At 31.7% G+C, this 15223-nt stretch overlaps 1 protein-coding gene across 1 annotated transcript; it reads left to right on the top strand.

The window, feature by feature from the left end:
- The first annotated feature begins 11116 nt into the window (after window positions 1-11116).
- On the top strand, window positions 11117-12131 carry LOC149166185 (gibberellin-regulated protein 12-like). Its single transcript, XM_089431297.1, has 4 exons — window positions 11117-11257; window positions 11390-11440; window positions 11540-11573; window positions 11714-12131. The coding sequence occupies exons 1-4, from the start codon at window positions 11156-11158 to the stop codon at window positions 11893-11895; spliced, it is 369 nt and encodes a 122-aa protein (XP_089287423.1). The 5' UTR covers window positions 11117-11155; the 3' UTR covers window positions 11896-12131.
- Window positions 12132-15223: the final 3092 nt, after the last annotated feature.

Raw genomic sequence — 15223 nt, forward strand, 5'->3', positions numbered from 1 at the left:
GTCTTTCATCTTAGTTGAATCTATCATTAGTTTTCCACATTCCATCAATAACTCATTCTACTTTTTGCTGCCTCTTTTCTTTCCTAGGTTTCTAGGAGCTAATCCCGGTGTGGTTTTCATAGTTTTCACACCTTCTTTGCCCTACCTTTCATTGTTTCTTTGCCTTTCCATCCCTTTAGCCTGAGTTTTCCATAGGAACAGCTGTTGTACTCTGTTGAACTCTTCTTGAGGTAGTGAGTCTACCGCTCCCATGGTCCCCTGTTTCAAGAACCCTTCCAGATCTAGGTGTTCTCTATCAAGAATATCCTACAGTTCATGATCCTCATTTCCATCTCACTCTGGGTCATTTCTTGGTCCATTTCCAGTTCTCCATTGCTCAGCGTAGTCTCTTTCTGTTTATTAATACCCTGTGTTTGCCCACTATTTTTTGCTTTCTCCTTCTCCCCTGGGCTGCTTTCCATTACGTGATCTACCTTTGTTATCTCTTCCTCTTCTTCTAGTACTTGAAACCTGTTTAGACTGGCCTATTCCCCTTCTGTTTGATATTTCTTTGGCCCCCTTTTGCCCCCTTTTCCTCTATATCCCACTTTGTGAAAGTTTTCAGTGTCTTTCACTGTGGTAGCTTTACTTTTGTTCTCTATTTTACTGAGAGGGAATTATCTAAATAGGTGCCCATGCTCATGGCACCTGCGACATTTGAAAGGAATATGTTCACAGTCTACTATTTGCACCCAATCTTCATCAAAAACTTCCAAGATGACCTCATCCGATAGAGCTCCAGAGAGATCTATCTCCACACATATTCGTGTGAAGGAAGTATATTTTCCCCTTCCTGTGGCCTCAGATGCTTTGACAAAATGCCCTAATTTGTTTCCTATGGCAGATAATGATTCAGTTTACCAGTAATCTAGAGGTAGGGAATAGAGTCTTACCCAAACTGAGACCGAAGTGAAAGTCTCTCGCTCCGGGAGAAAATTCATTATCCAAGGCCGCATGTAGAGGCCTGCAGTTGCATAGAAGTAGGGCCCTCCTTGAAACACCATGTCTTTGTCCTCAATATTTGTAAAGACCACAGTGAAGGAACCCTTTGACCCAAAATGTAGGTCTATGCCTCCTTTTGGTTTCCAATGGTATTTAATCCACGCTTGTAGTGCATTTTCTATGTGCCATAATACCATGAATTAACAAATGATAGCATAGGTACGCATGTGGTCCCTGTGCGCCTGCAGAGCAGGACCATTTAAAACTACTCTGGGTGTGACCTCAGCCTTGGGTTTACATGGCCCTTTTTGTGTTTTATTTTTTGCTTCCTGTTTCTTGTCTTCTTCCTCATTTTCTTTTGTTCTATTGTCCTCCCTTGTTTTTGGTTAAATCTTGTTCCTATTCAATGTTCCTTTTCCCTTCTCCTGAAGGACCTCTGGCAGTTTCTATCAGTTTCTTACCTCGGCTGGCTACGGTCTGACTGTAAGAGGGAGTGGAGCTCCCCCCTTTGCGCCCCTCCATGGAGTTCAATGCTTGCAGAAGCTTGAAACCCTAGCTCTTCATCCTCAATCCTCTGATTTCGATCCAACTCTAATACATTATCTCATTTCTTGTTGAATAATTGTGGTAGGCAACATTTCATTTGTTCATGAAACTTGTACATATTCTAGCATTATTGCAATAGTGCTAGAAATTTTAAAGAAATGGCTAATAATGGTAATGTTTCAATATTTCTTTGCGTCAAATACCAACTTTTAAAGGTGAGAATTATTATGGTCTCTAGCCCACCAAAATGAGAACTTTATTTTTTTCATAAGATTTGTATTATTTGATGGAAAATGGTTATACAACTAGTTTCTCAAACTCTTTCTAGTTGGACCCAAGTCAAAAGAGAGAAATTAAGGAAAAATCAAACAAAAAAACCTTTTTTTTTTTTTTCCATCCAACGAGTATTGCACAATTCTATTTTTCCAGAAAATCCAAAAAAAAAACGTTTTTTCTACACCCAACGAGTATTGCACAATTCTATTTTTTCGAGACTTATTGCAGTAACAAAATATAAGGAGTGATGGAATGTGCTATAGCAGACATATCAAGGAATAAAAAAGGTATTTTTTTTTAAATTACAATCTCTCAAAAGATAATTTGAGATAGTTTACATACATGTAGGTTTTTTTTCACTTAAGTTATGTGAATAGTGTATTAAAATAGAATTAGTTGTAGTTGATTAGTGAGATGTAGTTTTAATTTATTAGTCAAATTTAGAAATTAGTTAATATAGATGATGTTTACCAATTTTTACAAATCTAAAGCTTATATATGAGTGTATTATGTGTTTTCAAGCATTGAGTTTTTTATGTTATGATTCATTATTTGTCATGTTTGGTGTGTTTTCTAATTATATTTGCATCTTCTTTAAATCTAAATTTGGTATTAGAACTAGTAATGTGTAACATTTCATTTATTTGTGAAACTTGTACATATTCAAGCTATTAGTATTGGCACTAGTGTTAGGTGTGAGACCAAATCAAAGTAAAAATTGTCCACACTCATTATATGGGTAATCCATGGTATTATGGCCATGGAATTGTAATGAAATCTATTTTTATAGGGGTAATTTTTCTATTTAACAATGTAAACTTTGAAACGGGAACTGATACTATTACCCGTTTGATAGAGATAGCAAAAAATTGACCCAATTTTGAAAAGGGGCGATGCAGAACACACATATTTTTTTTAGAACATAGTTTTTGGCACTTTAAATAACCAATACGATTACCCATTTCATAGGGGTAGTAAAAACATGACCCGATTTTGAAAAGTGGTGATGCATAATACACTTCTTTTTTTTCGAAGCATATTTTTTACACTTTAAATTTTCTTATGTATCAAATATAAATATTTGTTTTTAAATGTTAGTGATTTTCATACTGATTTTCAAATGTGTAGATGCAACTTGTTGATGTAGCATACCTTTTTTTAGAGAACTTGTTTTTCACACTTTAAAATTTATTATGTCCAATTTTTTTTAAAATTATGATTACTTAGCAAATTTTCAAGTTGTTTTTTTTTTTTTTAATGTTGATTAGTTAAAAAAAAACAAATAAAAAAAAAAACTTTATCTAAAAAATAAATTATATATATATATATATATATATATATATATATATATATATATAATTAAGCAAGTAAAAATAGAAAGATTAAAAAAAACCTTAACAAAAACTAGCAAAAAAAAAAAAAAAACTAAAAACAAACTAGATTAAACAAATATAGAAGATTAACAAAAAAAAATTAAAAATTAAAAACTAGTAAAATTAGTATTAAAAACATTTAGAAAAAACTAAAAAGACAAAAATAAGCTCAAATTAATATATATATCTTTTCCAATTAAAAATAAAAAATAAAAAACATTTTAAACTTATAAAAAAAAAATGTATTTTTGATTTTTTTTTTAATTTAATTTTTTTTATTAAATTTTCATTATTTATGTAAAACAAACCAATAAATAAATTTTAAATATATATATATTTTTTAAACAAAATTTTGTTTTTTTATTTGACTAAAAAAAATTATTAAACAATTTTAATAAAAATGATTAAACATATTTAATCAACCAAATATATTTAATAATTTTTAATAAAAATATTTAACAATTTAATAAACATATTTAAATAAATATTTAATAAAAACGTTTTTAATAAACATATTTATAATTAAATATTTAATAAACATTATTTAATAATTTTAAATTATTAAACAATTTTAATTTTTTTTTATTATATAAAAATAAAAAATAAGAATTTTCGGCCCACGGTCGCGCCACCACCGGGCGGCGAGCAGGCCATTGGGTGATTCCGGGAATCGCCCAATGGCTCGCCCACTGCCCGGCGGCCGTCGGCCGATTTTTTTTTAATAAAAACAAAATTAAAAAAAAATAAATTAATATTTAATTATTAAATAATGTTTGTTAAATATTTAATTATAAATATGTTTATTAAAAATTATTAAATATATTTTATTTATTAAATATGTTTAATAAATTTTATTAAAATTGTTTAATCTTTTTTTTTTCAAATAAAAAAACAAAATTTGGTTTTAAAAAAATTATATTTAAAATTTATTTATTGGTTTGTTTTTAACTAAATATTGAAAATTTATTTTTATTATTATTTAAAATCAAAACACATTTTTTTATAAGTATAAAGTGTTTTTTTTTTTTTGGAAAAGACATATTTTTAAAATTTTGATATTTTTCTGGGTTTTGTTTGTTTTTTTTCTTTTTTTGAGCTTTCTTTTTAGTTTTTTCTAAATGCTTTTAATATTAATTTTACTAGTTTTTAATTTAATTTTATTTTTGTTAATTTTCTATTTTTGTTTAATCTAGTTTGTTAATTTTTTTTCCTAGTTTTTATTAATGATTTTATTAATGATTTTTTTAATCTTTTTATTTTTACATACTTAATTTTATATATATAAATTTTTTAATTTTGTTTTTTTTTTCCAAATTCTTTTATGGTTTATGAAATAATTTTTTTAAAACATTTTTTATTTATTTTTTTGCCTCATATATATATATATATATATATATATATATATATATATATAATCTTAATTTCACTAGTTTTTAATTTCTTTTTGTTAATTTGCCATTTTTTTTAAAATCTAGTTTATTTTTAATTTTCATTTTTTTTTTTCCTATTTTACCTACTTAATTTTATAGTTTTTTTCTTTTCTTTTTCCCAAATTTTTTTATGGTTTACATATTTATTTATTTATTTTATTTTTTTCCATTTTTTTAAATATGTTTTTTTTACTATTTATTTGTTTATAATTTGTAATTTTTTCTAGTTTTTTAATTCTTATCTTTTATAGGTTAAATTTATTTATTTATTTTCTTTTATTTTTTTTTATGTTTGATTTTTTTTTGTTTTTTATTTTTATTTTATGTTTTGTTTTTAGTATATATTTTTATTTATGTTTTGTTATTTTTTTTTTTTACCTTTTTTTGTTTTGTGTTTTTTCATTGTTTTAAATTTTATTTTTTTCATTATTTTTTTGAAATTTTAATGTTTTTCGGAGTCATGATAAAATATTTTACGCTATTATTTCGAAACGTTGAAATTTTACCCTTAAAAAAAAAAAATTGTTATCCCAACATCAACACTTTTCATTTTGAGGGTGTTTTTTGCACAAAATTTACCATTGAAAAAAAAATGTTATTCGAACATCAACACTTCGTTTTGAGGGTGTTTCTTGGACAATTTTTGCACAAAAAATTGGTTTTCACCGCCATTTCTAAACATGTTGAAAATTTACCATAGAAAAAAAGGTGTTATTCAAGCGTCAACACTTTTCATTTTTAGCATTGTTTTTTATGTTTTTCCTGGATTTTTTGGCCAGAGTTCCCGTTTTGAGTTTATAGTTCCCATTTCAAAGTTTACATTGTTTATTTGTTATTGTATTAAAAAATGCTCCAATCCCCTTCCCCGTGGTTCTTCCCGAATGGGGTTTTCCATGTAAATCCAATGTATGAGTTGTTTTTTTTCCTTTATTTATTTATTTATTAACAATTGGTATCATAGTTGCAGGTTCTTTTGAAATAAAATCCATCCTACTTATGTGTTCCATGCCAGACGACTTGGAAAATTTCATAGTGAATATGAGCACTTCAACTTGTCGAGGTACATGTTCAGCTCCAGTGGGATTTGTTTCTTCTCTTCGCCTTGGTGAGTGTGCCGAATTGTTGAGATCGCATGCGTGCACACAATGGCATGCATGCTGCTGTATTCCCTTGCATGCGATCAATGACACTGCTCACCTTTTTTGCTATGTCCCGCTGTTGGGATGGATCTATAACTTGTACGAGAGTTGTTTCATCCATGAGTGTATGTTGCGTCCCCTGCTATACCTGTTCCTGCTACAACTCATTCTCTCATCTATGCAACTCTTGTTCTCCCTTGACTTGCTGCTTCAGCACATCCAAGCCCTTCTTTGTTCCATTCTGTGCCTTCGTGCAATCTTCATGTCGCATCGTCACTTCATAGCCTGAGTCTCCAAAGTTGCTTTCGTCACAAGTGGATCTGCTTGAGCTTGCAACTTTGTTCTGCCTATGTGTTGTCAACAACCTTCCTCTTGCGTTTGTCGCATCTGGTATGCTTCCTTCAACTGATATTGATGGTGGTGCTGCTGTTGTCATATCTTGATGTCCTTGTCTACGAACAACTTGATGTCTTTGTGGGTAGGTAAGTTCATAGACACTTGATTGATCGCTTCCCCAAGTGTGCTTTGAATGGTGTCTTCTACTCTACTCTCCTAAAAACCATTATACCTGTGTTGCCAAGAGACAGATGAACACCTGCGATACCTGGAGACATGGAAACACTCACGAAAAGCAATATGTTAGTTGAAAACCAAAATGAACTTGAGAACTGACTTGCAACATACTTGTGTGACCGATCATGAAGGTTGCGCAATTTCCACTGGGAGGTCAGGAGACTGACTGCCAAAACTACGCAAGGCACAGTCCGCGCTGTCAGGAGGTTGACTGACTGCTGGAACTACACAATGCATAGTCCAAACTGACCTGCTGAGGACTGAAATTGCGCAATTTCATTCAGCAGTGACATGTAACCAGCAAACTACATTTCGCAGTTTCTGGGGCCAACAAGACAATGCCTCCAAGAATTGCACAATGACAGCGTGGAGGTCAGTGCCTGGCTAGATTTGCAAAATTTTTGGAGGGAAGGGAGAGCCTTCTCTTCCAGAAATGTGTAGTGCTAGCCGGGCAGGGCACGGCCTGACCAAGGCAGTCCAGTCCGGCCGATGGCCGATTGAAAATATGAGAAGTGTGAAAGAATGAGGAGATGAGTACAAACAAGAGTGAATGATCATTCATGCAAACAACAAGTGTAGGATTCAGGAAATGGGAAAGCATGCAAGTGTGTGAAGCAAGTCACCACAACGACGACCGTCCGTGTAAAAACAGTTCCATGCATGTGACAATAGTGAGATGCAAACGAAAAATGAAGTAGTGTTGGTACAAGCTAGTATGCATGTAAACGACAGTCGTCTCTCACTGAAATCGAGCAGACAACACTTACACAACACGAAACACAAAAAGCGACAGAAACATAGCACAAGTCATGAACAACGAGCTTACCCCAAGACAATTGAGCTGAATGTGCTGACAACTCTTAGATGCAATGTGGGACGCCAGAGCTACAAGGTTGATGTGAGGAATGAGATTTGCAACGTCCAGTTGATGAGTTTTTATAAGGTCGATGTTATGATGTGCATGCCACAAATCTAGGAAAAGCGACACTTGGCGGGAGGTTTCTGAGATGTTCCTCGCATGTCACCTCCAACTGCTAAAAATAGATCCCTGAATCAAGGGATGCCTATCCATGTTGCATTGGGAGGAGCAACCCATGCATGCAAATCAATTTTGCTCGGTCCTGGATGGAACCAGTCAACTCAAATGCACATGCAAGAGCCTTATCAACTATTAGGAGAAAATGTGCATTTCTGGGAGGGAGTTGGGCTAGCTTCCTAGGAGATTTGCGCAATTTTGGGGCAGAGCAGTTGACTTCTGCCCAGGATTGTGCAATTCCTGGGCTGAGCAGCCCTGCTGGGAAGAATTGCGCAATTTTCTTAGTGAAGTTTGACTTGCATATCTATGCAATTTTGGAGCCCAACAGGCTGCCAGACAGAATTGTGCAATTTTTGGAGGGAAGGCTGGTTTCCTTCCAGAATTATGCAATTTCTTGAGGGAGCTACTCAGCCTGCCGCTGGACCAAGTCTGGAAGAACAACCTGTGAGGGGAATGGAACAAGCTCGAATGGACAGGTTATCATTTTGCAAGAAAATCACTGAATGCTCTGAAAGGTTGGTAGAGATGCTCCAAAACGAAGCCAAGGCAAAATTTTGGAGGGTGGTTATAGTTGCTACAACACATCATTCCTATCTAAACTTTTGATCTTTAATCTAAAACGAAACTAAATTATTAATAAAATAAATGAATATAATTCCTTCTGCATTTCATTTTTTTTTTTCGAATTTCAAGACTAAGATACCCATGCAGTTTGGTTAAGAGATTGTCTTTCTCTGAGCTAAGGAAACATGTTCACCCAAAGGCATCTGGCAGGTGTTAAAGCTTGCTCGCTTACAAACGATAATTCAAGGTGGACATGATTTTCCTTGAATAATAGTGATGATTCAACTTGCATTTACCTATTGTACCCAATAATCATTGTTCCCACTATTAAATTGACAACTAAATTATGATAAAATTTTTCATTTAATTATTAAAAAAGAGAAAAAAGAAACAAACAAATTTAACATTTTTGGTGTGAAAAAAAATCCAAAATAAGATATTTTTTCTTTTGAATAAAAACATAAAATGCAATTTTGAGCATCACGGACTTTTCTGTTTCCCAAAGCAAAATCAATTCCGTATTTGGAATAAAAAATAGATTAAATCTCACTTTAAAACATAGTTACCAAGTTTGGGCGTACTTGCTAAAAAAAATTAAAAAACACGCGGGTTCTGTTCGAATGAAAATTTGGTAATTCGAGTTCGGTACGGATTAGTGTCTTATTTTCAGCAGTGAGACGATATTATTGACCTTAGGGTACTCCGATCACTTTCTAAGCGCGTTGATTTAAGGCGTGACATAACATTGATGTTATGCACATGAATTGATGTTGAAGGGTGTAAAAGAAGAAAGGCATGGCTCTATTACTCTATCCGAGTCAAAGGTAATGAGCCTAGAGTATAGTATTTAAAAAATTGAAAAGTAAAATTAAAAATTAAAAAGTAAAAATTGAAAATTGAAAAGTAAAATTAAAAATTAAAAAGTAAAATTAATGTTAAAAATTAAAAAGTAAAATTAAAAATAAAAAATAAAACTAATGTAATTTGTTAAAGAATTTTTTTAATATAAAATTTAATATTTAAAAAATAAAATTTCTTACATTAAAATTTATATTATAATTTTTATTTGATTTAGTAAAACAAAATGTCAATAAGAAATTAAAAAATAAAAAATAAAAAATCTATATATTAAAAAGTACATAAACAGTAAATTGTATATTAAAAAATTATATTGTGAAAAATCGTAAATAAGAGATAGTAAATTTATAATTGCTAAAAATAATAAATTTTTATAAATAAAGAATAATAAAATATATAATCTTAATTTTTTTTTCCATATTTTCACAGGCTATTTTTTTTTTTCCAAATTTGATAACTATCCTTGGTACATTTCAATGCTCTTCCCCATTGGTAATAAAATCTAAAACCATAAATTAAGGTTTGGGTGTTCTTCTCTATTTTGGATTTAGTAGAATGTACAACCTTTAACTAGACTAATAAATTGCACTTTCAACGAGATGCAGTGAAGAGACAAAATCTACAATGAGATATTTAGTTTTTAGTTATTAATTAATAATAAAGTTATTAATTATTAAAATTTACCAATTGAAGTTATTATACTTTTCTAAAAATAATAAATTTTATGGTTTTTGAATTTTTAATTATTAACTAATAATAAAGTTATTAATTATATCAAAATTTATGATTTAAGGTTGTTACACTTTTCTAAAAATGATATAATTTATAAATTTTTTTAATAAAATTATATGATATTAGATACATGTATAATATTTTTAATTTATAAATAATTAGATAAAAAAATCTAAAATAAAAATATATAAAAATTTTTAAAATAATTTAATTGTGTAAAATCTATACTTTTTAATTTTTCAGGATCTAAATCAAAATTTTCCAATATCTAATAAAATTGGAATTTGGTAAGTCTGCTTCCAAGTACATCAAATAATGTCAGATCGGATTTTCCAATCCATTAATTCCCATTAAAATTCCCTTGTAATGAAGTCAAACATTACGACCAATGGCGGAACCTGCAGGTTTGCTTCTTCACAATGAAGAAAGATCCTGTCGTCTGACATCTGCAAATGGGAATTCTTCTGGATTCGATAGGTTGATGCCCCTATTAGCAAATTTACCACTGTAACTGCGAGGCTGTCTCTCCTGGAATGAAGCATTTACTGAACAACTGCATATTTTTCTCACCACGTTAAAAATTTATCGTTAAATGCTGAAAAAGCCTTGTGATTTCGTGAAGATGGTACAAAGAAAAAGCGATTCAGTACTCTTAGGCAGCCGCCCTTCTTCTAATGCGCGATGCCTGCAAATCTGAGGTGATCTTTGTACATGCACATGGCAGCAGATATGGAAAATATATGCTGCTAATTGTAATGTGTGAACGAAGGAATGTCACTGGGTATAGTATGTGGATATCAATGGTGAAGCTGAATGCTTGCTTCGTGCAAGTACAGGCAAACGTCACCATCCGTTACAGCTTATAAATGAATTCACCAACCGACGAAAATGCGAGCACATGCACACCTTTATAGACCATTACAAAATTACAGGCAACATGATCTGCAATGTTCATCTCAGTTTCAGTGAAGGTATACAATATTTTTCTTTCTTTCTCCACATTTAAACCGTTACTCAGGTTGGGTCGGTTTCATTAATGGTAAGTAAGTAATTGTGCCATGCTGTCCCTATCTCGGTGATGGGTCAGTTTCATTAATCGTGTATGTAATTGTGCCAATGTGTCCCCATATCTAGGTGTTGTACAATTTTGGTAGGGGAGATGGTTCGTCATCTGTATATTTTTTTTTGGGGGAATATTTTAGAATATGGTGGAGAGGAGTTAAATTAAATAATTAATTTTAGTTGGTTGATTATATTCTGAAATATTTTTAAAATTGGTAATTTAATTAAATTTATGTAAAAATTTATAATCAAATTAAATTTGATGCTTCATTTATAAAACATTTCCAAAATCTACAATGGAATATTCTAATTTTTTAACTAATCTGCAATAGAAAAAATACTCCAAGTTTTTTTTGTAAAGCAAGGTGAGAGTGTTAAAAATCCAAAAAGTATATAGATAGCAGTCGGAAATCCGTCATTGCTAATTATTTAGTGATTTTAGTTGGAGTGTATAAATTGCAACTACCAAGACGCAAAAGTTTAGGGATTGGAGTCAGTTTTGCGATGTGATCCCTACTGTCAGGCTATAAATGCATTCTTACAACAGTGTAATGCACCGTCTATTGATTCATTGTTTGTAGAAGAATGGCTTTTAATATTGTCATGATGATGATGAAGATGAAGATTATATGCACTTTCTTGTTGCTTCTAATGGTGTTTGCAGTCATATGTGCCGAGTTTTGTGAGGTGCAGTTCCATTTCTTATTAACACGATGTTTTATTCGTGTGCATATCCTGCAGATATGTATTGAGTTTCATGGATTCAGATCTGATGGTGCATTACATTATTTATTGATGAACCATATGTGTACTTTGCAGGCCTCGACAGATGTAGAATCCATCTCGGCTGTTCTTCAACGCCATGAACAGGTTATAACCACTTAAACAACATCTATCCCTCTATTGTAGTTTGTAGCAGGTTTTCAATGTCATTGAAATTCTCTGATACGAGTTATATTTATCACCCAGGGCAAGAACCGGCACAGTGGATTACGCCCAGAAGGTGATTTTATACGATAAGGCTGTAAAATTTTGAAAGAATTCTCCCACTTTTATTAATTTTGTAGTCCTGTCTTTCTGGATAGAATTCTCCCAGTTTTGTAGTTCTTCTCTTTCCATGCTAATATAACTGTTATTATGCAGAGTGTCCATCTGCATGCTCATACAGGTGTTCGAAAACTCAATACCGGAAGCCATGCATGTTTTATTGCCAGAAATGCTGCCTCAAATGTCGTTGTGTTCCGCCTGGCACCTATGGCCACAAGGAGGTGTGTCCCTGCTACAATGACTGGAAAACCAAAAGAGGGGGGCCAAAGTGCCCTTAGTTGCGATAAATACATCTCAGATCAACAATGTCGACTCCAGTGGGGATTCAAAATCTCCGGTTTCGTAGACGGGAGTCATGAATAGTCATGATCTGAATTTCATATCTGTTTATTTCCCTGAACAGATCTATTTGCTCCTGCCTGAAGTCCAGTAATTCCCCAGAAGGAGGTGTCCCGTTGTTGATTCCCTCGAAAATTAAAGGTAGTGTCTGGTGGTTATTCCCTGGAAAAATAAATAGAGGAGGTGTCTGGTTGTTGGCAGGGAAACATTGTTACGGTTGTCAAAATATCCTCCGCTTGTGTTATGTTAAAAAGAAGGCATTTCTTTATGTAAATGAAATAATAATAATTTAATTTATGTTTTTATATTTTAAAGGTATTGTCTTTATTTTTTAGGATATGAATTTGAAATATATATATATATATATATATATATATATATATAACAAATTCACATATTCTAAATTATTATGTTTATTTAATTTTTAAAAACACTTTGTACCAAACATTATGTTCGACATTTTTTTAAAGTTAGATAAGTTATTTACATAAAATATTGTTAAAAGTGTTTGTTAAGTTATTTACATTTAATATTATTAAAAGTGTTTGTTAGAGTTTCACTATGATATTTTATGGAGATATTTTGAGATATTTTGATGGTTTGAGCTAAGGACATTTTATAAGTAGATTATTATTTATCATATTTTAAAAAAATTAAATAAGGGAGTATTTTTTTCTAAAGAAGTTTTGGAATTTTTTTTTAAGTATTTATGATCTAAGAGAAGAAATTCAACCCATGGATTTTTTCTTTAATTTTCTCTCCAATTTCTTTTTTTATTTTATTTTATAGATACTTGTTTTTTTTAATGTTTTCTCATTTTTGAGAAAAACAACAAAGAATATACAAATGATAATTATCTCTTGAAAATAATATGTATAAGTTTCACGAACAAAGGAAAGATGAATCATCTTTCCAAGGTATTTTAGAACAATACTTAGTATGAACAACAATGTATATATTCTTCATCATGAATATATAAGTATGAAAAATAATATATATATTCTTCATCATAATAATAAAAAGTACAAGTTTTACTAACAAAAGAGAGTGAATCATCTCTCCAAGGTCCTTCAAAACAACACACAATATGAACAAAAACAAATGACAACATGAATAACAATGTATATATTCTTTATTGTAAATACATAAGTATGAACAACAATGTATATATTATTCATCATCAATAACAATGTATATAGTCTAGCCCCAAGGGTTAGCTCACTTGGTAAAAAACCCTGCCTTGCCACCGGGAGGTCACCGGGTCGATTCTGTCTGAAGCCCTTGGGGTTAGGTCTTACCAATAGGCCGAGGGGCGATTAGCCCAGATTTTTCCGAAACAACAATGTATATATTCTTCATCATGAATATATTTTGGAGATCAGAAGGTTCTATTATAGAGGTCTTATCCCTAATGCATTAGGGTTATAATGAGACAATCGATGATTCCAAAGGTTCTAATTAATATGGGTGTCTGCATAGGATTTGTGACCTAGAAGGAAAGCACATTGGTGGATCTATTCCACAACTATGCCAAATGAACTTATCGATTAGGAACAACGATCTTATTTGACAACAAAACTAACATGGTAGTGCACAAAAACATGATTTTGTTGTTGCATTTGGCTTGTGGATTTGACATTCTAACATATAGCGAAGGACTAGGTGTAAGCCATGGCAACCTCCATAATTACACTTGTCGTTAGATGATGTCCCTAACTCTATAAATAGAGGGTGGAGGGTAGCCTCAAGTGATGTTATCCCTTTTGACATCCTAAATTCCACCCAACCTTAGAATTTAAAGGGTAAATTGTTTGTCATGAGGTGATTTTCCCATTAAATATAGTTAAAAAAAAATCCAATTTCTTAACATTCTGTATTAAAATGATTAAAACAAGTATTAAAATTGCAAAAAGATGTCAACTTTAATGAGTACTTCAGCGTTGAAATTCCTACCCTATACCTAACTATCATCCTCCTCCTCATATGATGACCCTAGTTCCTCCTTAACTATCAACCTCCTCCTCATATGATGGTCCTAGTTCCTCCTTAAATTGATGCACATCAATTTGTCTCAAAGCTACTTTCAATAATGGTCGTGTCTCTAGTTCAATAGATTACTTGATTAGGCTTCTTCGCAAGAAGTCAAGTGAATATGAGAGTTAATTCTCTATTACTTTTACCTGCCTAAATATCACAATTATTGAAATTTCAATGAAGTAACCTTATTCTTTGTAATGAAGTTAGATAGTAAGTATATTCTCATAAATAAAATAAATGACAGTGGCATAAATCTTTTTTTGAAACTCTATACGTAAATTTCATTACAAAAATAAAAGTGTGAGACATCACATATAAGATTTTTAGCAAATTGTTACAACATTGTTAACAAATTTTGAATTCTCCAAGAATAAATTAGGATTAGTTAGAATTAATTACAATTGATTAGTAAGAAATAGTTGTAATTGATTAATTAGATATAAACTTAATTAAATGATTTGTAGAAATCTAAAGCCTATATATGAATATATTACATAATCTCAAGCATTGAGATTTTTGATGTTATGATTGTTTGTTTGTATTGTATGTTGTGCTTTCCAATTATATTTATGTTTACTTTAAATCCATACTTGATATTAGAACAAGTTATAGTGGTAGGCAACATTTATTTCTTTTTGCTAATGCAAGAGTCATGCTTTCTATTCAAAATGTTCAAAGGGTAAAATTACATAAAATACAACCAACCACAGGCTAAACCTTTTAGCCCTAGGTAAAACCCTCACCAAAATACAAATCCACCAACTAGGTCCTAAAGACTTAAACAACAGACTCATAGTAACTCAAATCTTAAATAAACGATTCGTAAAAGGTCAAAAGACCTGAACCCACCAACATGCACGCTTTTTCGTGACCGTTGAATCTCCTCGCCTGATCCAACGGCGAAGGATAATATCGAATGAGCTAAAATCATGGAGAATTACAGCGCGATAAAGGACCTGGACCCACCATCATGCACACTTATCCTTGATCGTTGATTCTCCTTGCCTGATCCAACAGCAGAGGATCATATCACATGAGCCAAAAGCACAGAGAATTACTGCGCAATGAGGGCGTATTCTCTTACCAATTGTGGCCACGTGTTGCGTGGTGAGTGGAATCGCTCCCAACTTCGAAAAACCGCTCCTGGCTTTAAGGGTGTGCTATAAACCAGAAACCACCTCGAGGGCGGTATTGACACCATAGGAAGTAATGCGAGGGTTTTGACTCTGC

This window comes from Pinus tabuliformis, chromosome 5_1, assembly GCF_031772625.1.
Source record: "Pinus tabuliformis cultivar Carrire ecotype Pingquan chromosome 5_1, CPIR1, whole genome shotgun sequence".
Taxonomy (NCBI): Eukaryota; Viridiplantae; Streptophyta; class Pinopsida; order Pinales; family Pinaceae; genus Pinus; species Pinus tabuliformis.

What these genes read in the sequence shown, in the direction of transcription:
- LOC149166185 (XM_089431297.1), top strand. Translation starts at nt 11,156, where the DNA reads ATGGCTTTTAATATTGTCATGATGATGATGAAGATGAAGATTATATGC. An exon ending in TATGTGCCGAGTTTTGTGAG is followed by an intron (nt 11,258 to 11,389) that starts GTGCAGTTCCAT and finishes TGTACTTTGCAG; the next exon opens with GCCTCGACAGATGTAGAATC. An exon ending in TTCTTCAACGCCATGAACAG is followed by an intron (nt 11,441 to 11,539) that starts GTTATAACCACT and finishes TTTATCACCCAG; the next exon opens with GGCAAGAACCGGCACAGTGG.